Source organism: Ictalurus furcatus, chromosome 7 (genome assembly GCF_023375685.1).
Source record: "Ictalurus furcatus strain D&B chromosome 7, Billie_1.0, whole genome shotgun sequence".
Taxonomy (NCBI): Eukaryota; Metazoa; Chordata; class Actinopteri; order Siluriformes; family Ictaluridae; genus Ictalurus; species Ictalurus furcatus.
This window is the reverse complement of record NC_071261.1, coordinates 18,159,446-18,183,075: the sequence shown is the minus strand read 5'-3', so window position 1 is coordinate 18,183,075 and position 23,630 is coordinate 18,159,446. Positions and strand designations below refer to the sequence as shown.

Below are 23,630 nucleotides of genomic sequence, written 5' to 3'. Positions count from 1 at the left end.
GACAAACAACAACAACAAACACTTTTCCAAGCTATAAGTTATAAAAGGTAATATCATGTTCAATATTAGGATTTTTCTAAATAGATATTGTTATGATGTAGTTAGTATTGTGCTAACGGATATTTAGGTACTTTAGAAAATTATGTCTGCCCATACCTGAGGTTGAAAAAAAAAAATTTTCTCCTATTTTTCACAATACGGTGGAGAGAGTCAGCCTGGCACTAGCTCTGTGCAGTGGTCACACTTCAGGGTCCACCTGAGATGACAGGTAGGGGTAAATTAAGAGAAAATATTAAATATGCTTTAATATATTTGTATGAAATATAGTGTGGTAAAATCTCAGGAAGTTTAAGTCTAAAATAAATAAATAAATAAACAAACATTGCCCTAATGTGATACTTTAATTTTAAGTAAAAGAAATTTAGATTCTATGCTCAAAAATTACAGTGAGATTAATCAGTTTTTCAATTTTCCATCAATGTGGAGACAGTTCTGTTTATAGCATTGGATATAATTGGTAAAGTGACAGGTACAATGAAAAATGGCACCAAAAAAAGGTGTATTTTGTTTACCTCTCTTTTGCATTTAATGTACTTTTGTGACGGAAAAGTAGAAAGTTACTGGCAGCTTTGACCTTCTGGTGTTTGTTAAATGCTTGGCATACCCATGTAAGCTGATATAAATTAGGACTGCTTCACTACCTCTAGGTTTCTTGTTTATGTTTTTATTAGATGACCATACTGTGTGTAATAAATTGATAAAAAATAAATTATGTCCCAGTCCTGCCCTGATTTCCACCCATATGAAGGTCTGTAGCAGACATTTCTGATAAGTTTACTGTGAACACTCTTCCCTCTCTGTTCCATTGTTAACTCTTTTACCTCTCTTAACTCTTCCCAACCCGGTACAAATGGATGAAGCTCCTCACCATCTGCACATTCCTTTGTCTCCCTGAATAACATTTGCTCTTATTATATGACTTCATGAAAACCATATATGGAGTTGTTCCTGTCTTACATTGATATGCTTCCTGTTTTATGCAAATATGCCCTTCCGCCTAGCCAATCAATAGTTAACCCATTGTCTCTGCTGTGTTTCAAGCATGATATATACTCTAGCTTTCTTTGAATAAATGAGAGATCTTGCCATTTGAACTTTGTGTGTCTGTGTGTCATTCGGCAAACTATCCCAAGGCCTTGGTGCGGGAAGTGTGTAGCGGGGTGAGGGCGATGTCTTTTTCTTTCTCTTTTCCTAACATCACAACCCTCTCTTCACTAATCCTAACAATTTCACACCACAATCAGCTAGCTGAAGGCAAAACCACAGAGGGTCAAAGAAGAAAGGCAAAAAGCACAGTGCCATGGCTCTTTTAATGGAACAGCTACACCCAGTGTGAGGGAGAGGAAGGCACTGGATAATAGCAAACTCCTAACAAGCAAACATTATTATTATTATTATTATTATTATTAAATTACTAAACATACTTCAAACATCCTGATAACATGGCTAACATGATGTTTGCAATATTACCTTTATAGTGTATGGGTTACTCTGATTAAAAATATATCATGAATGGTATCCAGTTTCAAATGAAGACACCTCCTTAGCAACAGCACAAGCTATTTTGCAGTGAACTATGTGGGCTAACATTAGCTTGGGTGTTTGTTTCTGTTCATAGACGTTATCTTACCTCCAGAGTTGTGTATTTATGATGAAGCACCCAGCTTGAAGCTTTTCTCCAGTTTGATAAAAGGGGCTTTGTATGTACTCTTGCACATGCTATGAACTTCAGTGACATTCAGGTTTGTGAGCTCTTGCAGAAACAGACTTAAAAAATAAATAAATTATATTAATTAAAAAAACAAAACAACAACTCAATTACGGAATGTACTGAATGAACCGGAAAAGCAGCAACAAATAAAATGCAGAAGTGTTTGTGCAAGCAGCTCATTGAGAGACCAGGAAGGGAAGTGATGCATCTATCAAATTACGTTGCTTTATTTACCCAATTTAAAATGGTTTAAACCTAACTGTCTAAAAGATAAAGGCGACTATGTGAATAAAAAATAGTAAATAACATTGTACTATATCAAGCACATTGCACAGGTACAGTTACAGGAAACATGGTCTTTTAATTTTTAGCTAACCTTAGTCAAAAAGACAGGTGAGTAGTATTGTGCTACATTTGCTTCCTTACATTTACTTGAGTAACGTTTTGGGGAAAAAATATTTTAAAGAGTAGGCTTAACTGGCCATACTTATAGTCTTACTCAAGTTCATATTTAGTCACAGAAATGTACTTTTACTTTGCTACATTTGGTGGCTTTCCTCTGTTACTGTTAAATATTAATGAATATATGTAGTTTTAATAATTAGTTTACACACACACACACACACAAACACACACACACACACACACACACAGGTGTGACTTACAGTTCTCCATGAAGTCTGAGATTCAGGATTTTCCCTACATACTTTATTACTCTTACTCAAGTAATTATTAATATTATTACTTTTATACTTTATATGACTGCATATAAAGTCATAAAAGCTTACAGGATGGACAGGTAAATGCTTGCTATGATTTAGAAGACAATACAGGAAGCACAGCTTTCCTGGGAATGTCTAAAATGTCGCAATCAAAGGTTTAACAGAGTTGCTATTGTACTCATGCTCTAATTTATTATAATAGCACAAAAAACAATGCCCATAGAACACCAATGACAAACCTTAAAATTTGTTGAATAAAAAAATGGGTCATCCCACCTAGACACAGTTTCAGCTTAACCCCTTTTGCCCCGACACTATCGTTCATTCCGCCGGCGGAATGGAAAACGACCTATTGAACATTTTCAATTAGTATAAACAAATAAATTATTGTATCACCGCAGTTCTGGTACAAGATTAGTCAGGACACTTGTGGCTTTCTGTGTGTGCAGTTTTATGTCTGTGTGCTTAACTCCTGGTGAGCAGGGGGATGGGAAAGGGGCGGAGTTTGAGCTCCCTGCTGGGCAAACAATTCACACCTCTCCACGAAAACATTGAGACAGAGATAAATCGGAGAGCACGACTAAAGCTTTTTTGATAGTAAAACACTGTATACAATTGCCACAATAAAATTATAACATTTAAACCAAAGATCGGACTTATATAAACGTTTACTACCTTACATTATCTACATAGACGAAATTCCAGTTCGCTCGCGGTTTTATAAATGATGCACATTTCCAACGGTATAAAATCCATCAGCTTTATTTAAGAAAACAAATGCAAAGTTCCATATTTAGTCACAAATGTCCTCTTCAAAATGCATTGAGTGTTTTGGTATCCCATCCCTCTGGAAATTAGTGATTAGCCATAAACTGAATTGAGACACCATATAAAAAAAAACTAATCTGTTTGGCTATGCTGAACAATCCGCCTCCTAAATTATAATCGGGCAGTCTAACTTGATTGACACCCACTTGGACCAATTGTAGATAGTTCTAGCTTTCAAACAAGCCCAAACTCGACATGATTGACCACTCAGAGGCTGAGAAAATCAAACGCGTAATTAGCACAACCAAAGCTTTTACGCGTGCGTCTTGAGTTGTGTGTCAGCGGGTACAGGCCAATCAGCACAGCGCTACAGGGCCGTGCAGAGAAACTATCAGGAAATGGCAGCTCCGCTCTAACGGTCTTCCTGCAAAACTTTATACAGCAGGTTTTTGCATGTTTGGCAGTTTTTTTCTAATCGCTAGTTTTCTACTGGTTTTCGCTCAGCGTGCGATTTATCGGCGTCTTATAGCGGCGGTGCGCTCCCGAAAAAACCTGAATGCGTCACAGCTTCTGGAGGAGTTATTTCCGAGTGGCTCTTTTTTTTTTTTTTTTTTTTTTTTTTTTTTTTGCAGAAAGACACTGGATTGAGCTGAGGGGCTCTATCACCCCCCCCCCCCATTTGTGTGTGTAAAATGAGTTCACGCTACTGCCATTTGTTTTCATTTTGTGCCATTTGGAGACATTTGGTGCCATTTGGAGAGGTTATTTTGTGCCTTTAAAAAAATGTTTGCTATTTCTAGAAGTCTGCAATATTTAAAGGCTTTGTGCCATTTTGATAAGCTTTGTGCCATTTAGAGAGGTTTTTTGTCATTTAGAGACGTTTGGTGCCATTTGGAGAGGTTTTGTGCCATTTTGGAGAGATTTTTACCTGTGTTTGGATAACCTTACACACAATTTTAGTGGTTAGAGATAACTTCCTCATATTTTGGGGGTTCATGGACAAGTACTTGGGGCATCTTTGAGACCAGGAATGGGGTTGATATCAACATTTGCTGTGAAGATATAACATTTGTGTTAAAAGTTAAAAATATATATTTATTTATTTATTTATTATTCTGAATATATTGCCCCAGGTAGGCTAGGTCAAAGAAGAAATACTTGAAATAACTGCTAATTCTTAAAGTCTTACGTGTCTACTTTCATATGAGCCATTAACTACTACTGTGGTGTGTGAGATCACAAAACAAATCAATGCTGAACACAGGTACCCCCAAAACAGACAAAAATGAAATTTTTTTGGCTACCAGTAAAAGAGGTTAAAGTCAAAGAGGACATCAGAAATGCTTATGCAGATGTATTTTTGCACCTGGATTTTCTAATGTACTGAGTGACAGACCTCTTTAAGTTTTGGGATCTTGTAAAAAATAAAAATAATTTAAAAAAAAGACAGAACTTCAGAGTTAAGACATGAGGTTCATATTGGGTCTTTTTGCTATCTAAAACATGACAGGCACAACTAATATTGATAACCTGATTTTATTTCAATAGCAGCCTGCTAGTAGGCCTGATTTTAAAAAGGTAATCAGTGCCAAAGAGGCAAAAAGAAGCGGTCCTGAGGGAGGTAGCTGGGGATAAAAGGTTGTTAGGGCAGTTAGCCCATAGTATTACTGTAGGGCTCCCCTAGTCAATGTCGTCCCAAGTACTGCTGACCATGTGCTATTTAAAAGGCAATTGAAATGAGTGAAGTGTTCAAGTGTTAGAAATACATCAAGTACATGTTACTATAGAATTGTACACTGTCCGAATGTACAGACAATGTATATAAATTATCTGTGTTGACAGTACCATTAATCTCTTAGGTGTGGATCTTTATTGTGTGTGTAATAACCAGAAAGAAGATTTGCACAGCTTAATTGGCACAAAAAGGTCCACGGATGCCCTTTGGACAAGTTGATTATGTGACTCATTTTAGGACTTGCTCCAGCTGTTCTCTGTGGGGGAAAAAAAGGATTTTCCTCAAATCTCTGCCAAGTTAATTACAAATAGTGATGTACAACTTGAATGTGTAATTGAAGGAAGTGTTAAAAGTGTAGGGAAACAAAGGCAAGAACAATATTGCAAAATCGCTTAACTTTCATCATGTCCATATTTTGAAATTTGGAAGGTTTAAATTACAAGAGTGACCGGCAAAATGTGTAGTACAAAACTGACTTTGTGTAATAACAGACCTCGACAGGTTACAGGTTACAGTGTGATAATTTTTATACTCACTACAGTGTGATACTTTTGTGATACTTCAGCTTGCATTGTGTTATCATGGTAACCAACCATAATTGGTAGTCTCTCAAGAAGGTACTGTTTTTTATAGCACTCATAAACATGTTATCAGAGGGTGGAACACCTCTGATAGCAATGATTTTGCTGGATTATGAGCATATGACACAATTACAAATCTGGGCTGGGTTTCACTGATGGTTCACATATTTCCTGTAGAAGCTATGAAATTTATAAGAAAAGCATTTCCTAGGCTCAGAGTTGTATTTAGTTTGAGCCAAAAAAACAAATCTTACAAAAGTGTGGATGAAAATTATCTATGTACAGTGAACGCCATAAGTCTAAAACCACACTGAAATGCTTGATATTTTTTCATTTAAAACAGGAAATAAACAGAAAAAAAGTTAAAAACAAAGAAAGGAAATGTTCTTAAATGTTCTAAAAGAAATGTTCTGCACTATTTGTTGGTCATATTTAAAATTTAAGCACATTTGTGACATGAACCACATTAATTCCTTCGTACAAACAGTCAGATTTTTCTTGAGCCTTGAAAGACCCTCCAAAGGATTTTATCTAACACAGATGGTCAGGTTTTGGACAAATTTGTGGAGTCTATACCAGCTTGAGTACACTGTCATTAACACAAAGGGGGACATACCAAATACTAAGAAATTCCAAAATATTTTTATGATTCTACTTTTTACTCAAGCTGTTGCTGATAATATAATTTATCTCTATTAAAAGCAGACCCTCCAGGATTTTACGATTTTCTATTGCAGAAATTAATGCAAAGTCAAGCAAACTCAAAATTAACACAGGTTTTCCACAGATTTGGTCCAAGACACAGACAAAGGCCTCTTAGATTCACGTGCATCGAACATGAGTACAGCTAAAAGGTCTTGTTTACCAACAAAAATCACTATGAAAGCCCATGCAAAACCAAATTCAAGTAGTTTTCGGCAAAAAAGCACAACATTTTGAAAAACACTGTTGCAAAATCAAGCATTTTTGGCCGCAACAGTAACAAAAAAAAAAGCTCTGAAATCCTGTACGGACTGTAAAATATCCTCTGGGTACTCCAGTTTCCTCCCCCAATTTAAAGGCATGTTTTGCAGGCTGATTGACATTTCCAAATTGTCCATAGTGTATGACTGGGTGGGTGAGTGTTTATGTGTGATTGTGCCCTGTGATGGGTTGGCATCCCATCCAGGGTGTCCCCCGCCTTCTGCCCCAAGTTCCCTGGGATAGGCGCCAGGCTCCCCACGACCCTGTGTAGGATAAGCGGTATGGAAAATAGATGGATGGATTTGTAATAAAGAATTTATTACAAACAAAGCATAAGACTATATTATTATGATGATGTACATGTATATTAATTGTAAGAAACGTGTTTGTAGCAGTCAGACTCTTACCTTCACACATTTGTGTGGGATTTGAGTATCATTCGTGCTATGTTAAACTTGGAAGCAATGTTAATGTTTTTGAGATTTTGAATGGCTCGGGATCAGAGTGTCACTTTAGAAAATGTAGCTATAAAACAATTTCTCAAAAAATTCAAAATCTCTTAAACTGTATGTAGCCCACACTGGGTAATTCTGCTGTGTTGTTAAACACACCCTACTGTAGCATTAACCCGATACAGGTTCCAACATGACACACTGTGACACTAACACTAACAGTTACTGATTTACTCAATTTATTGTGCAAGAAGGTATGTAAGAATATGAAAGAACATTACATGATAGTATCAGACTGTTTCTTCCCCCCTCCCTTTCTGAAATACAGGCTAAGCTTTATAAAGCCTCTTTGCTCCATTGCAACTGTCTCTGTAATGCTAACTGCATCAGTTAGCTATGGGTCCTATAAAACTAATATTATTTTTAACCTGGATAAGTGACATCTATACTTTCGGAAATATTGAGAATAGGTGAGAAGAATTGGTGAATTGATCAATTAGAGATTTTTATTTCGGGGGGGGCTTTGCTTTTTTATTGTTTTTATTCATCTTAATTGTTTTGTTTGATATTAATGTTATTTCTTATGATGTTACAGCTTACATACTACAACAATATGTAATGTAGTCAATGCCTAATATATGAATTTAAAAGAACTACAAAAAATAATTATCATTTATCTTTGAAGGCTTAATATTTAAATCACCTGTTGAAGAGCTAACATAATCTAAGACTTCATCTTCTGTTTACTGATATAATGGGATAGATATTTTCTTTCTCTCTTACAATGTATCAAATGTCTCAGTGTATAAAATGTATTCATGCATAAAAGTTATTTTTTAAAAAATTACGTTATTAACACACTACTATAGTACATAGTTACTATATAGAATATGCCAAACTTACAATGTCATTTTAATGCAATTATTGAAGAATGCTGTTTTGTAATGAACATAATGCAATGAAAATTAATTACATTTGATATTTTATTTAATCTTAAATGCAGTATTTAACATAGTATATAGTTAAATAAGTTATTTGATTAGTACCTGATAATAAATAACAGTATTTAAATATATTTTATATTAGTAAATGTTTCATTAATTAAGAATGAAATGTAGCAATTTATTAATAATTTTCCATTGTTTCATTATATTAATCTGATATTTTATCTTTTTATAGGAATGATTATATTGAACGTGATGCTGGTACGTTTATTTAATTAATTTTGTCACTATGGCAAAAAAAGCAGTTAACATAGCAAATAATACACACTTTCCACTATTCTCTTGGCTTGTTTACATTATGGTCTAACTTCCTTATCTGCTCTCATAAAAACCCATCATTTGAGTGAGATTAGCTTTATTCTTTCTTAAAGCATGGTTCCAAAGTTCTTATGCATCCATGTAATGTTTATCACCTGACAACCTACACGCACAGAAGTCCTGTATAATAGCACAAAACACAATCAGACAGCATAAAAGGGTGGAGTATAGTACACTCTATAAAATATATCTTTAATTGGTGTCCTTTAAAACACATTAACACATCATTATGGCATTTTTCCAGTGTTATTCCAAGCTTATTTTAACAATATTCTATACCATTAGTTATCTGCCATTTTGTTACTAAACCAACTTAAGGCAACATTGCGTATAGTCACTTGTCCATGCTGGCAAATTGAGTCTTACTTTTCCTGCAATTTTTCTGTCTTTCTCTGATTTATAATTCGGATTTAAAGTATATCTTTCTCTGATTTATAATTCATTATTTTTTTAATGGGATGGCTCAAACAGCATTATGATCTAAATTCTCTCTCTTTTTTGTCCATTACAGTTGTGATAACCGCCTGTGACTTCAATAACAACGAATTACCCTTCTGTAATTTTCGGCAAGATGGTGCAGATAACAGTGATTGGATTCGTCATAAGGGTCCCACACCCACATCTGGCACTGGACCCAGTGGGGACTATCCTGATGGCAGTAAGTCCAGGGTTCAAGGCATAAAAACAGTTTTTTAAAATGATATTTGGTAAATATGAGCAAAGAAGGCAGTGAAAATTTGTCTTTATTGTTTAACATTTTGATCTTTTCTAAAAAAAAAAAAATCACAAAAAGTCTCTGCTCTCATGGATATCAAACAATTGCAAACAAAACATAGGTTGATTTAAAAAAAAAAAAAAACTTCGTTAAATATAGGTGTGCAAGAATTATTGGCACCCTTTATAGTCAATACTTTGTGCTACCTCCCTTTGCCAAGATAACAGCTCTGAGTCTTCTCCTATAATGCCTGATAGATAAACCTGTGTTGTGTTTGCATTTTGCAAAGAGTATTTTTGTGAATTTCCTTAACAAAAGATCAAAAGGTTAAATAATAACGACAATTTTTCACAGCCTTCTTTGCTCATATTTACCAAGTGCGCCAATATTAGTGGAGGGCACTGTACATATTAGATGTGCTAAATTAACCTCTGTTTCCATCCCCAGATGGCTATTACATATACCATGAAGCAGATAATGTCAGTAACGGACAGAAAGCACGCCTGCTCAGTCCTGTGTTGAGCTCCACACCAGCTCAGATTTGTGTGCAGTTTCAGTACTACATGTATGGTGCAGATGACAGCAACACTTTGACCGTGCTGGCCAAGCGACCTGGTGCAGAGGAAGTGCTATGGCAAAAAGCTGGGATGCAGAGTCCATCATGGCTCGGAGCAGCTGTTACTGTGTCCAAACCAGCTGAGCAGTCTGTTGAAGTGAGCACATAATAATGCTACGTGATGGGAAACCAACATGCTTTTTGCCCTGAATAATGAAAATCCTGTTGTAAAAAGTGCAAAAAGTTCAGTTTGAATCATGTTCTGTTAGTGAAACTCACCAAACCATATAATATGAATTTGTTGTTTTGCAAATTGTAGCTTAATAAGGTTTGCTATTTCAGTGTATCATTCTTAAGTTAGTTTGGACATGCTTATACTAGTTCTATATTGTCTATGATTGTTAGGGCTTTTATACTACATAAGATTTTTGTGGTAGTGGCGTAATAAATACTTGTGTGCAAGAAAAAATTAATTAAAATGTTTTCATTATCTGTGCAATTGCTTATAAGATAAGCTTATCTTTCAGATTGTATTTGAAGCAATGCGTGGTTCCTCTTCATCATGTGATACAGCTCTGGACAACATTAAAATCACAGAAGGCGCTTGTCCTGGTACATTCATCTATTTATTCTTCATTGAACTGACAAACAAACAAGCAAACAAACAAACAAATAAAGAAATACAAAATTTTGAGACATGTGTCGATATGTTCACGTGTTTAAACAGGTTGTATATCTCAGTGTGACTTTGATGAAACGGATAACCTCTGTGGATGGACAACCGACGTTTCAAATCCAGCATTGTTTGGTTGGAGTTTTTGGAATGGGCCCACTGACACACCTGGTACAGGTCCTGATGATGATTTCTCCAAACCAGGCTGTAAGAAAAAAATAATTCTCTGACTTTCATTACAGACTTTCACTGTCTTCTTGATTCTGTTTTCTGTGTTCTGTTTTAATTATTTATTGTTCAAATTTGTTATTGTTTACTGTAACAAATTAACACATCTGCTTTTTAATGCACTGTTAAAAAAAAGCAGTCCTAACTTAAAATAGTATTTGTATTTTTGTTAACAAGTTTGCTAACATTTTGAAGGCAAAGCTAATTGGATCAAATTTTTTAAGTAAACACAGCTTAGTATTTGAAGCTGCAGGACCAAATCAAATCAAATAGTACATTGGATATCTTAGTTAATGTACTTATGTTTTCATTCTATTATTCTCTCTCTCTCTCTCTCTCTCTCTCTCTTCTCAGTACTTACTATGATCACATGTGTGGATTGTGTGGAGACTACAACGGAAACCCCAACAACGAGTTTACGAAGCCAGACGGTTCCTTGGCTGGAAGCTCAGATCAGTTCGGCAACAGCTGGCAAACTGACAAAGATGAAGATGAAACGTTAGTCCATTTTGTTTCACTTTCTGTGTTTGATTCCTTTGTCTGATCATTTTTAGAGTAGCACATACATGTTTTAAATGAAAAACAGACTGTATATCTGATTATCACCGGACAACCTGAGCACTAGGATGTAAAAGGAATCCATGATGCGTTTCTAGGTGCAAGCCTGATCTCACACCTGACCCACCGTGTGACTCAAGTCTTGAGGTTGAGGTGTCTAAACCAGAGAAATGTGGAAAAATCACCAACACTGCCGGACCATTCAGGTGAGTGAATATCACACCTAGTGATTTCAATAGAATTATCAATCAGGCAATTAAAATGGCCGAAGACATACAACGAGGCATTATCTATTGATCTGCTGGTATCCCAAGCATCTGAACTTCAGTCAAATTAATGTACCAGCACCAGGGTACAAGTGTGTACATTAAACAGAAAACAATTTCAAAGTATCTTGGATAAAAACCAAATAAATAATCAAGACATGAGAGCTATAGAGCAAACAAGAACACACAACAATAAACCACATCAGATATGTTTAAATATAATATGATAATGAGAGAAATGGGTGACATGAACATAAGCAGAAATAACTAACCCAATGAATTTAAAGCTGGGCAGGGATCAGATACAGAGATGAAAACATGGGCACATGCATATAAGTTCAAAATCTGAACTAAATTGTTATGCTGTAGTTAAAATTTATTTTATGTTGCTTTCAATCTTATTATATTCCTTTCTTGTTCATGCTCTCTCCCTCTCTCTCTCTCTCTCTCTCTCTCTCTCTCTCTCTCTCTGTTATCCTCTTTATCCCCCTAGGGATTGTATAGAGCTAGTGGACCCTCTGCCATACTTCCAGAGCTGTGTGTTTGATATGTGCCGCTATGATGGACTGCTGCAGACTCTGTGTGACCAGCTCCAGGCTTATACTGATGCCTGTCTCAGTGCAGGAGCTCCAGTGCACCAGTGGAGGGAGCCAGACTTCTGCCGTGAGTCTCACCGGACAGCACTGTTCAGAAACACAAATACACACACCCACATTCAGTGACATTTTGCCCAGTTTGCAGAAATGAAGGCTTTTGTCTGGATATACAATATTTTGACTTATTTCCACTTTGATTTTTGTGAACTAAGAATATAAGTATATGAAAGACAAGTAAAGCAAAATATGTTATAGACTTCAAGGTTTTTCTTCCTCTTGCAGTAGTTAGATTTTTTTCTCTTTTTTCTCCACAGCTCTGGTTTGTCCGCCTAACAGCCACTACTCTATGTGTGTGAGTTCATGCCCAGAGACTTGTGTTGGTGTGAGCGGCCCACCTGGCTGTGGACAGAAGTGTGTTGAAGGCTGCAGGTGTGACCCTGGCTTTGTCCTGAGCCACAACAAGTGTGTTCCTCTCAAAGACTGTGGCTGTGTGGACCCTGCTGGCTCCTACCACCCTGTTAGTTTTATACACACACACACACACACACCACACACACACTTGTAGACATATTGTATTAATGTACTGAGCTGAAATGCCTAACTGCATAAAATTGCGTCATATAATCACATATTTCAAATTGACTAACAAGGTCTTTGTACATTGTCTAGGTGAATGAGAGTTGGTACCTGGAAGGCTGTGAACATCAGTGTGTGTGTGTAAGTGGAAGAAGAACCATTCTGTGCTACAACACCAGTTGTTTACCTACAGAGAGCTGCCAGCTGCTGGAGGGAGAGTACATCTGTAAAACCCAATGGTACAAGAAATAACTACAGCACATACAATGTTTAAACTAATAAACTAATTATGTATTTAGACAAACTTTTTAATTTTCAAACATGGCAGCAGGCTCACATAACAATTAACATGACAAGACAGACGATCAACATCTACTTAACTAATTTTAAACCAGCTACAATGCAAATATACATTAACCTCTCTGATTTCTCCCTTCTAACAATTTGTACCTGTAGATGAACCAACAACAAAACCCCCAACACCCGAGTCGTCAACCCCACAGACACCACACCTCAGCCCACAACTCCAAAACCAACTTCTCCTACATCACCAACAACAACACCAGGTAAAAAATGATTGTATTTTCCTCTCTACAGTATACAGAGCAATACAAACATGTTCTAACCACTTCTCCTGTCCACTAATAGTGAAGTGTCCTCCTGATGCTGAGTACATAGAGTGTGGTCCAGCTTGCATTCCCAGCTGTAAAGAACCCTCCACCAACTGCACTGGCTCCTGTATCAGTGGCTGCTTCTGCAAGCCAGGTTTTGTGTTCCGGGGAAAAAGCTGTGTTCCCATTGAAAAGTGTGGATGTCTGGATGAAGATAATAACTACTACGAGGTAAATACAATTCACAGTTGTTTATGGCAAATCTACATTCAGCCCTGAAGCAGCACTATTCATTCTGTACGTGTCATTTTGTTTCAGCCGGGAGAGATTGTCTTTGGCAATGGCTGCTCCAAGCTGTGTCGCTGTGCAGGCAATTATACCTTGAACTGTGTGGACAACACCTGTGACCCCACAGAAGAATGTCGGCAAGTGGGAGGGATCCATGGCTGCTATCCTAAAGGTGCCGTGTAAAACTTACTTACAATGATGTTATTGAATTATATCACCTTTGTCAGATGTTTAATGTTGGAAAATAAAAAAGCTACTTCATAAAGTCTATTTAATGTTTTATATTCTAGGTTATTTAGATTTTTAACACTTGTTTATCTTTTCCATGTAGACACCTCGACTTGTATCGCCACATCTGATCCACACTACACCACCTTTGATAAGCGGTACTATGACTTCATGGGCAACTGCACTTACTTAATGTCAGAGCCATGCAACAGCACAGACGTGCCTCACTTCGCTGTCTATGCTGACAATGAGAATCGCTACAACATTCCCACAGTCAGTTATGTGAGTGCTGTCCATGTCCATGTTCAGGGAGTGAAGGTGTCCATCCTGAAAGGAGGAGTTGTGCAGGTCAGGAAACAGAGAGTGAATCACTGCAGAACATAAAGGAACTGTAAATCTGGTTTCCGCAGTAATGTTGTAAGAAAGTAATTTTTTGAATACTCTTCTCCATCTGTTCTCAGGTGAATGGAACCAAAGTGAACATACCAATGAGCCCCGCTCCTGGTGTGGACATCTTCAAACGGGGGACACTCTACACAGTGTCCATGAACTTTGGTGTGACAGTTCGTTATGATGGAAACCACCATATGGACATCAAAGTTATCAAAGAGTGAGTGTTGTGTTACACTGATAATGATGAATGTCCTGTTAGTATAGTGTACAGCTGGCAGGCCCAAATATTTCTCTGACAGAAATCCATTTGTGACCAAAACTGCATTTTCAGTTCAACTTTAAAAAAAAAAAAAAAGAAAAAAAAAAAAGAAAAGAAAAAAATATTAACCTATTTGCAGACAATCCAATAATACAATAATACCCACATCATGTGTATCAGACCAGTCATCAACCTTTTAAGATTTTCCAGCTTATTGTTTTATCTTAAGCACTAACTAATCTGCCATTTTGTATGTATTAATGAGTAAAGAAAAAAAATTTTCAGAATAATTTTATAGATTAGCTTTAGCATCACACACTCGTAGGAGTGGCATGAACTTTACAATATGAGAAGCACAATAGGGCACACTTATCATGTTTATCATAATAAGGTGAATATAGCCTATGGCTAAATTTTGGCTTGAACAAACCTTAATTGTTCCACTCTATTAAGGCTACACTATAGCTGTAATTGTTGTAATTAAATATGATTTGCTTGTGTTTGTGTGTGTGTGTGTGTGTGTGTGTGTGTGTGTGTGTGTGTGCAGCTATCAGGACAAGCTTTGTGGCCTGTGTGGAGACTATAATGGCAACATTAAGGATGACTTCCGTACCCCCACCGGCGAACTGGTCAACAGTCCAACTGAGTTTGGCAACAGCTGGAACACAGACCCTGAGTGAGTCGTTGGTTTTGTAGTGTATATATACAGGGATTGAGTATTCCTTATTCTCTCCGTTGTCTGTACAGTGACAGAGGAGTAACAAGTCCATTTCCATTTCCATTTCAGCTGCAATAAACCCCCAGTTCCCCCAAGCCCCGAATGCACAGACACAGAAAAAGACCTTTATGAGAGTCCTGCTTACTGTGGAATCATATTGGACAGCAAAGGCCCGTTTGCTGTCTGTCACCCAAAAGTCAATCCTAATGTGAGTAAATTAGGCCAGACTGTTTACAGCTGAGCAGAAGACTAATTTATTCTTATAAAAGTAATACTGTGCCCTTTGTTTCAATTGTGTGTTTTTTTGTGTAGAGTTTCTTCCAAAACTGTGTGTTTGACCTGTGTGCATTGGGTGGCCCTCACTCTGCATTGTGTGAAGCGATTGAAGCCTACGTAAACGAGTGTCAGGACCGCGGCGTCCTCATCGGACCCTGGAGAAACAGTACCTTCTGCCGTGAGTCTCAAAGAAATCTTAAATTCACACTCATTTCCACTTGAATAAACACGTTTATTTACCTGTTTACTAATACTACGTACAAATGTTAGGGAAATAGAAGTGTATGCATGCAGCATGTATCATTTCATAATTTTTAAACAAGTTGATATACTACAGTAACATTTTGTGTTTTTCTTTAGCTCTTGCATGCCCACCCAACAGCCACTACAGCTCCTGCATGACTCCTTGCCAGCCCTCCTGTAACCCTCTTTCACCCAGTCACTGCACTGGACCCTGTACTGAGGGGTGTGTGTGTGACCCTGGATATTTACTCAGTGGGGACAAGTGTGTGAAGGCAGACACATGTGGCTGCACACATAATGGACAGTATTACCAGGTGAGTGAGTCAGTATTTCTTTGCCAAGTCAGTCAGTGAGTTCATTGTACAGTTCTCTAAAATGTTCTTCCTTCTGTCCCTGTATGCTAGCCTGGGGACAAGTTCTACACCAAGGACTGCGAGCTGCTGTGCAGATGTGATCCTCCATTCGTCACGTGCAGTGCTGCTGAATGTCCTCCCATGCAGCAGTGTGGTGTGCAGGGAGGAGAAATAGGATGCTACCCAGTTGGTTAGTACTTCTTTACGGTATAATTTTCTATAATGTATTTTTTCAGGACAGTGATGCTCTTTAGTAAAAGAGCAATGACTTTTCTTTAAGAGTGTGTTTAAGTGTGTGAATCCATCTACGCTCTATTCCCAACTAGACTCGCAGGACTGTGTTATTTCTGGTGACCCACATTACAACACCTTTGATGGTAAATTCTACACCTTCATGGGTACCTGCACCTACACACTGGCCCGCACCTGCAGAAATAACACTGGTGAGTTGTTTCCATCCTAGAAATCTGAATGGCAGACTGTTGTGATTATTATACTAAAGTTCACATTTATTTGGTTATGTTCTTCCATGTGTCACTGTTTCAGTGGAAAACCCATCGCATGTGTACACATTCATGTTAGGTTTGTGCAGATTGTTCAAAATCCATAAAATGATAGAAAATGCTTTTCTTTTTTTGTATTTTGATCACTTGTACAGTGTAGTTGTAACATTCAGTGGTTAGTGTAATTATTGTGTGTTTTAAAGGGCCCTGGTTCTCTGTGGAGGGAAAAAATGAAGAGAGAGGAATTGCTGGTGTATCTTATCTCAGGAAATTGTATGTGACTGTCAGCGGTATCACTGTAACGATGATGAAGAGCAGAAACACTCTGGTCTGTCTAAAAATAGCTTCTTTGCCGTTCTCTTTTTTATTATTATTATTCCTTCCATGTTAACATAATGTTTTAAGCAGGACATTTTTAATCTCAACTTGTCCTTTACATTGGGTTTTGCTTTCATTGTGCTTAATCCCTGTCATTTTATAAAGGCTATTTAAACCCTTAAATCCACCTTTCTTTGTCTGTTTCTCTCCAAATCTTTCCCACCACTGCAGGTGAACGGTCGTAAAGTATCTCTACCCCACTCTCCCTCTCCGCTAATCTCTTTAACTTCAGCTGGGCAGTATGTTATCCTCACCACTCCTTTTGGTCTGGAGGTGCGCTGGGATGGCAACCACTACGCTAAGATCACTGTGCCCAGGTACTGATTCGTGGATGAGATTTCAAGGCTTGAGTACATACTGAGTTTAGTTTTAAGTTTAAAATATTTTAACTTGCAGAATGAAAGAAAGTTGAGAAATTGCAAGAATATTTAAAAGCCAAATAGTATTTGGTAGCTTTGAACATGTATTGCAACATTAATAAGAGAAAAGCTACAGCAAATTTTTAAGGAAACACTAAGCTCTCAGTATTTGCAGAGAGAGGCAGGCCAAATCAAATGATAGTACAAAACATCTCTTGGTTAATGATATTCCTTATGTTTTCATTCTATTATTCTCTCTCTCTCTCTCTCTCTCTCTCTCTCTCTCAGTACTTACTATGATCACATGTGTGGATTGTGTGGAGACTACAACGGAAACCCCAACAACGAGTTTACGAAGCCAGACGGTTCCTTGGCTGGAAGCTCAGATCAGTTCGGCAACAGCTGGCAAACTGACAAAGATGAAGATGAAACGTTAGTCCATTTTGTTTCACTTTCTGTGTTTGATTCCTTTGTCTGATCATTTTTAAGTAGCACATACATGTTTTAAATGAAAAACAGACTGTATATCTGATTATCACCGGACAACCTGAGCACTAGGATGTAAAAGGAATCCATGATGCGTTTCTAGGTGCAAGCCTGATCTCACACCTGACCCACCGTGTGACTCAAGTCTTGAGGTTGAGGTGTCTAAACCAGAGAAATGTGGAAAAATCACCAACACTGCCGGACCATTCAGGTGAGTGAATATCACACCTAGTGATTTCAATAGAATTATCAATCAGGCAATTAAAATGGCCGAAGACATACAACGAGGCATTATCTATTGATCTGCTGGTATCCCAAGCATCTGAACTTCAGTCAAATTAATGTACCAGCACCAGGGTACAAGTGTGTACATTAAACAGAAAACAATTTCAAAGTATCTTGGATAAAACCAAATAAATAATCAAGACATGAGAGCTATAGAGCAAACAAGAACACACAACAATAAACCACATCAGATATGTTTAAATATAATATGATAATGAGAGAAATGGGTGACATGAACATAAGCAGAAATAACTAACCCAATGAATTTAAAGCTGGGCAGGGATCAGATACAGAGATGAAAACATGGGCACATGCATATAAGTTCAAAATCTGAACTAAATTGTTATGCTGTAGTTAAAATTTATTTTATGTTGCTTTCAATCTTATTATATTCCTTTCTTGTTCATGCTCTCTCCCTCTCTCTCTCTCTCTCTCTCTCTCTCTCTCTCTCTCTCTGTTATCCTCTTTATCCCCCTAGGGATTGTATAGAGCTAGTGGACCCTCTGCCATACTTCCAGAGCTGTGTGTTTGATATGTGCCGCTATGATGGACTGCTGCAGACTCTGTGTGACCAGCTCCAGGCTTATACTGATGCCTGTCTCAGTGCAGGAGCTCCAGTGCACCAGTGGAGGGAGCCAGACTTCTGCCGTGAGTCTCACCGGACAGCACTGTTCAGAAACACAAATACACACACCCACATTCAGTGACATTTTGCCCAGTTTGCAGAAATGAAGGCTTTTTGTCTGGATATACAATATTTTGACTTATTTCCACTTTGATTTTTGTGAACTAAGAATATAAGTATATGAAAGACAAGTAAAGCAAATATGTTATAGACTTCAAGGTTTTTCTTCCTCTTGCAGTAGTTAGATTTTTTTCTCTTTTTTCTCCACAGCTCTGGTTTGTCCGCCTAACAGCCACTACTCTATGTGTGTGAGTTCATGCCCAGAGACTTGTGTTGGTGTGAGCGGCCCACCTGGCTGTGGACAGAAGTGTGTTGAAGGCTGCAGGTGTGACCCTGGCTTTGTCCTGAGCCACAACAAGTGTGTTCCTCTCAAAGACTGTGGCTGTGTGGACCCTGCTGGCTCCTACCACCCTGTTAGTTTTATACACACACACACACACACACACACACACACTTGTAGACATATTGTATTAATGTACTGAGCTGAAATGCCTAACTGCATAAAATTGCGTCATATAATCACATATTTCAAATTGACTAACAAGGTCTTTGTACATTGTCTAGGTGAATGAGAGTTGGTACCTGGAAGGCTGTGAACATCAGTGTGTGTGTGTAAGTGGAAGAAGAACCATTCTGTGCTACAACACCAGTTGTTTACCTACAGAGAGCTGCCAGCTGCTGGAGGGAGAGTACATCTGTAAACCCAATGGTACAAGAAATAACTACAGCACATACAATGTTTAAACTAATAAACTAATTATGTATTTAGACAAACTTTTTAATTTTCAAACATGGCAGCAGCTCACATAACAATTAACATGACAAGACAGACGATCAACATCTACTTAACTAATTTTAAACCAGCTACAATGCAAATATACATTAACCTCTCTGATTTCTCCCTTCTAACAATTTGTACCTGTAGATGAACCAACAACAAAACCCCCAACACCCGAGTCGTCAACCCCACAGACACCCACACCTCAGACCGCAACAACACAACCAACTTCTCCTACAACACCAACAACACCACCAAGTAAAAAAAAGATTGTATTTTCCTCTCTACAGTATACAGAGCAATATAAACATGTTCTAACCACTTCTCCTGTCCACTAATAGTGAAGTGTCCTCCTGATGCTGAGCACATAGAGTGTGGTCCAGCTTGCATTCCCAGCTGTAAAGAACCCTCCACCAACTGCACTGGCTCCTGTATCAGTGGCTGCTTCTGCAAGCCAGGTTTTGTGTTCCGGGGAAAAAGCTGTGTTCCCATTGAAAAGTGTGGATGTCTGGATGAAGATAATAACTACTACGAGGTAAATACAATTCACAGTTGTTTATGGCAAATCTACATTCAGCCCTGAAGCAGCACTATTCATTCTGTACGTGTCATTTTGTTTCAGCCGGGAGAGATTGTCTTTGGCAATGGCTGCTCCAAGCTGTGTCGCTGTGCAGGCAATTATACCTTGAACTGTGTGGACAACACCTGTGACCCCACAGAAGAATGTCGGCAAGTGGGAGGGATCCATGGCTGCTATCCTAAAGGTGCCGTGTAAAACTTACTTACAATGATGTTATTGAATTATATCACCTTTGTCAGATGTTTAATGTTGGAAAATAAAAAAGCTACTTCATAAAGTCTATTTAATGTTTTATATTCTAGGTTATTTAGATTTTTAACACTTGTTTATCTTTTCCATGTAGACACCTCGACTTGTATCGCCACATCTGATCCACACTACACCACCTTTGATAAGCGGTACTATGACTTCATGGGCAACTGCACTTACTTAATGTCAGAGCCATGCAACAGCACAGACGTGCCTCACTTCGCTGTCTATGCTGACAATGAGAATCGCTACAACATTCCCACAGTCAGTTATGTGAGTGCTGTCCATGTCCATGTTCAGGGAGTGAAGGTGTCCATCCTGAAAGGAGGAGTTGTGCAGGTGAGGAAACAGAGAGTGAATCACTGCGGAAGATAAAGGAAGTGTAAATCTGGTTTCTCCGGCAATGTTGTAAGAAAGTAATTTTTTGAATACTCTTCTCCATCTGTTCTCAGGTGAATGGAACCAAAGTGAACATACCAATGAGCCCCGCTCCTGGTGTGGACATCTTCAAACGGGGGACACTCTACACAGTGTCCATGAATTTTGGTGTGACAGTTCGTTATGATGGAAACCACCATATGGACATCAAAGTTATCAAAGAGTGAGTGTTGTGTTACACTGATAATGATGAATGTCCTGTTAGTATAGTGTACAGCTGGCAGGCCCAAATATTTCTCTGACAGAAATCCATTTGTGACCAAAACTGCATTTTCAGTTCAACTTTAAAAAAAAAAAAAGAAAGAAAGAAAGAAAGAAAAGAAAAAAATATTAACCTATTTGCAGACAATCCAATAATACAATAATACCCACATCATGTGTATCAGACCAGTCATCAACCTTTTAAGATTTTCCAGCTTATTGTTTTATCTTAAGCACTAACTAATCTGCCATTTTGTATGTATTAATGAGTAAAGAAAAAAAATTTTCAGAATAATTTTATAGATTAGCTTTAGCATCACACACTCGTAGGAGTGGCATGAACTTTACAATATGAGAAGCACAATAGGGCACACTTATCATGTTTATCATAATAAGGTGAATATAGCCTATGGCTAAATTTTGGCTTGAACAAACCTTAATTGTTCCACTCTATTAAGGCTACACTATAGCTGTAATTGTTGTAATTAAATATGATTTGCTTGTGTTTGTGTGTGTGTGTGTGTGTGTGTGTGTGTGTGTGTGTGCAGCTATCAGGACAAGCTTTGTGGCCTGTGTGGAGACTATAATGGCAACATTAAGGATGACTTCCGTACCCCCACCGGCGAACTGGTCAACAGTCCAACTGAGTTTGGCAACAGCTGGAACACAGACCCTGAGTGAGTCGTTGGTTTTGTAGTGTATATATACAGGGATTGAGTATTCCTTATTCTCTCCGTTGTCTGTACAGTGACAGAGGAGTAACAAGTCCATTTCCATTTCCATTTCAGCTGCAATAAACCCCCAGTTCCCCCAAGCCCCGAATGCACAGACACAGAAAAAGACCTTTATGAGAGTCCTGCTTACTGTGGAATCATATTGGACAGCAAAGGCCCGTTTGCTGTCTGTCACCCAAAAGTCAATCCTAATGTGAGTAAATTAGGCCAGACTGTTTACAGCTGAGCAGAAGACTAATTTATTCTTATAAAAGTAATACTGTGCCCTTTGTTTCAATTGTGTGTTTTTTTGTGTAGAGTTTCTTCCAAAACTGTGTGTTTGACCTGTGTGCATTGGGTGGCCCTCACTCTGCATTGTGTGAAGCGATTGAAGCCTACGTAAACGAGTGTCAGGACCGCGGCGTCCTCATCGGACCCTGGAGAAACAGTACCTTCTGCCGTGAGTCTCAAAGAAATCTTAAATTCACACTCATTTCCACTTGAATAAACACATGTTTATTTACCTGTTTACTAATACTACGTACAAATGTTAGGGAAATAGAAGTGTATGCATGCAGCATGTATCATTTCATAATTTTTAAACAAGTTGATATACTACAGTAACATTTTGTGTTTTTCTTTAGCTCTTGCATGCCCACCCAACAGCCACTACAGCTCCTGCATGACTCCTTGCCAGCCCTCCTGTAACCCTCTTTCACCCAGTCACTGCACTGGACCCTGTACTGAGGGGTGTGTGTGTGACCCTGGATATTTACTCAGTGGGGACAAGTGTGTGAAGGCAGACACATGTGGCTGCACACATAATGGACAGTATTACCAGGTGAGTGAGTCAGTATTTCTTTGCCAAGTCAGTCAGTGAGTTCATTGTACAGTTCTCTAAAATGTTCTTCCTTCTGTCCCTGTATGCTAGCCTGGGGACAAGTTCTACACCAAGGACTGCGAGCTGCTGTGCAGATGTGATCCTCCATTCGTCACGTGCAGTGCTGCTGAATGTCCTCCCATGCAGCAGTGTGGTGTGCAGGGAGGAGAAATAGGATGCTACCCAGTTGGTTAGTACTTCTTTACGGTATAATTTTCTATAATGTATTTTTTCAGGACAGTGATGCTCTTTAGTAAAAGAGCAATGACTTTTCTTTAAGAGTGTGTTTAAGTGTGTGAATCCATCTACGCTCTATTCCCAACTAGACTCGCAGGACTGTGTTATTTCTGGTGACCCACATTACAACACCTTTGATGGTAAATTCTACACCTTCATGGGTACCTGCACCTACACACTGGCCCGCACCTGCAGAAATAACACTGGTGAGTTGTTTCCATCCTAGAAATCTGAATGGCAGACTGTTGTGATTATTATACTAAAGTTCACATTTATTTGGTTATGTTCTTCCATGTGTCACTGTTTCAGTGGAAAACCCATCGCATGTGTACACATTCATGTTAGGTTTGTGCAGATTGTTCAAAATCCATAAAATGATAGAAAATGCTTTTCTTTTTTTGTATTTTGATCACTTGTACAGTGTAGTTGTAACATTCAGTGGTTAGTGTAATTATTGTGTGTTTTAAAGGGCCCTGGTTCTCTGTGGAGGGAAAAAATGAAGAGAGAGGAATTGCTGGTGTATCTTATCTCAGGAAATTGTATGTGACTGTCAGCGGTATCACTGTAACAATGATGAAGAGCAGAAACACTCTGGTCTGTCTAAAAATAGCTTCTTTGCCGTTCTCTTTTTTATTATTATTATTCCTTCCATGTTAACATAATGTTTTAAGCAGGACATTTTTAATCTCAACTTGTCCTTTACATTGAGTTTTGCTTTCATTGTGCTTAATCCCTGTCATTTTATAAAGGCTATTTAAACCCTTAAATCCACCTTTCTTTGTCTGTTTCTCTCCAAATCTTTCCCACCACTGCAGGTGAACGGTCGTAAAGTATCTCTACCCCACTCTCCCTCTCCGCTAATCTCTTTAACTTCAGCTGGGCAGTATGTTATCCTCACCACTCCTTTTGGTCTGGAGGTGCGCTGGGATGGCAACCACTACGCTAAGATCACTGTGCCCAGGTACTGATTCGTGGATGAGATTTCAAGGCTTGAGTACATACTGAGT

General features: G+C 38.2%; 1 protein-coding gene and 1 long non-coding RNA gene across 2 annotated transcripts in view; both read left to right on the top strand.

Moving 5' to 3' along the window:
* The first annotated feature begins 7,107 nt into the window (after nt 1-7,107).
* The window catches only part of zanl (zonadhesin, like), a 34,956-nt gene continuing 18,433 nt past the window's right edge, over nt 7,108-23,630 (top strand). The window contains 43 exon segments of the mRNA XM_053630119.1: nt 7,108-7,462; nt 8,172-8,197; nt 8,826-8,972; nt 9,477-9,742; nt 10,113-10,197; nt 10,313-10,465; nt 10,876-10,984; nt 11,143-11,250; nt 11,804-11,973; nt 12,221-12,423; nt 12,576-12,708; nt 12,939-12,983; nt 12,986-13,048; nt 13,131-13,324; nt 13,412-13,553; nt 13,713-13,957; nt 14,071-14,219; nt 14,809-14,937; nt 15,049-15,187; nt 15,292-15,433; nt 15,616-15,812; nt 15,903-16,041; nt 16,178-16,294; nt 16,558-16,682; nt 16,904-17,049; nt 17,380-17,523; nt 17,681-17,788; nt 18,341-18,510; nt 18,758-18,960; nt 19,112-19,256; nt 19,473-19,583; nt 19,667-19,860; nt 19,948-20,089; nt 20,249-20,493; nt 20,607-20,755; nt 21,342-21,470; nt 21,582-21,720; nt 21,825-21,966; nt 22,151-22,347; nt 22,438-22,576; nt 22,713-22,829; nt 23,093-23,217; nt 23,439-23,584. Coding sequence (XP_053486094.1) covers nt 7,389-7,462; nt 8,172-8,197; nt 8,826-8,972; nt 9,477-9,742; nt 10,113-10,197; nt 10,313-10,465; nt 10,876-10,984; nt 11,143-11,250; nt 11,804-11,973; nt 12,221-12,423; nt 12,576-12,708; nt 12,939-12,983; nt 12,986-13,048; nt 13,131-13,324; nt 13,412-13,553; nt 13,713-13,957; nt 14,071-14,219; nt 14,809-14,937; nt 15,049-15,187; nt 15,292-15,433; nt 15,616-15,812; nt 15,903-16,041; nt 16,178-16,294; nt 16,558-16,682; nt 16,904-17,049; nt 17,380-17,523; nt 17,681-17,788; nt 18,341-18,510; nt 18,758-18,960; nt 19,112-19,256; nt 19,473-19,583; nt 19,667-19,860; nt 19,948-20,089; nt 20,249-20,493; nt 20,607-20,755; nt 21,342-21,470; nt 21,582-21,720; nt 21,825-21,966; nt 22,151-22,347; nt 22,438-22,576; nt 22,713-22,829; nt 23,093-23,217; nt 23,439-23,584 — 6,191 coding nt within the window. The 5' untranslated portion in view covers nt 7,108-7,388.
* LOC128610055 (uncharacterized) lies at nt 11,886-12,707 on the top strand. The gene is made up of 3 exons (XR_008386310.1): nt 11,886-11,973; nt 12,221-12,423; nt 12,576-12,707. It is a non-coding gene; the product is annotated as an uncharacterized LOC128610055 (long non-coding RNA).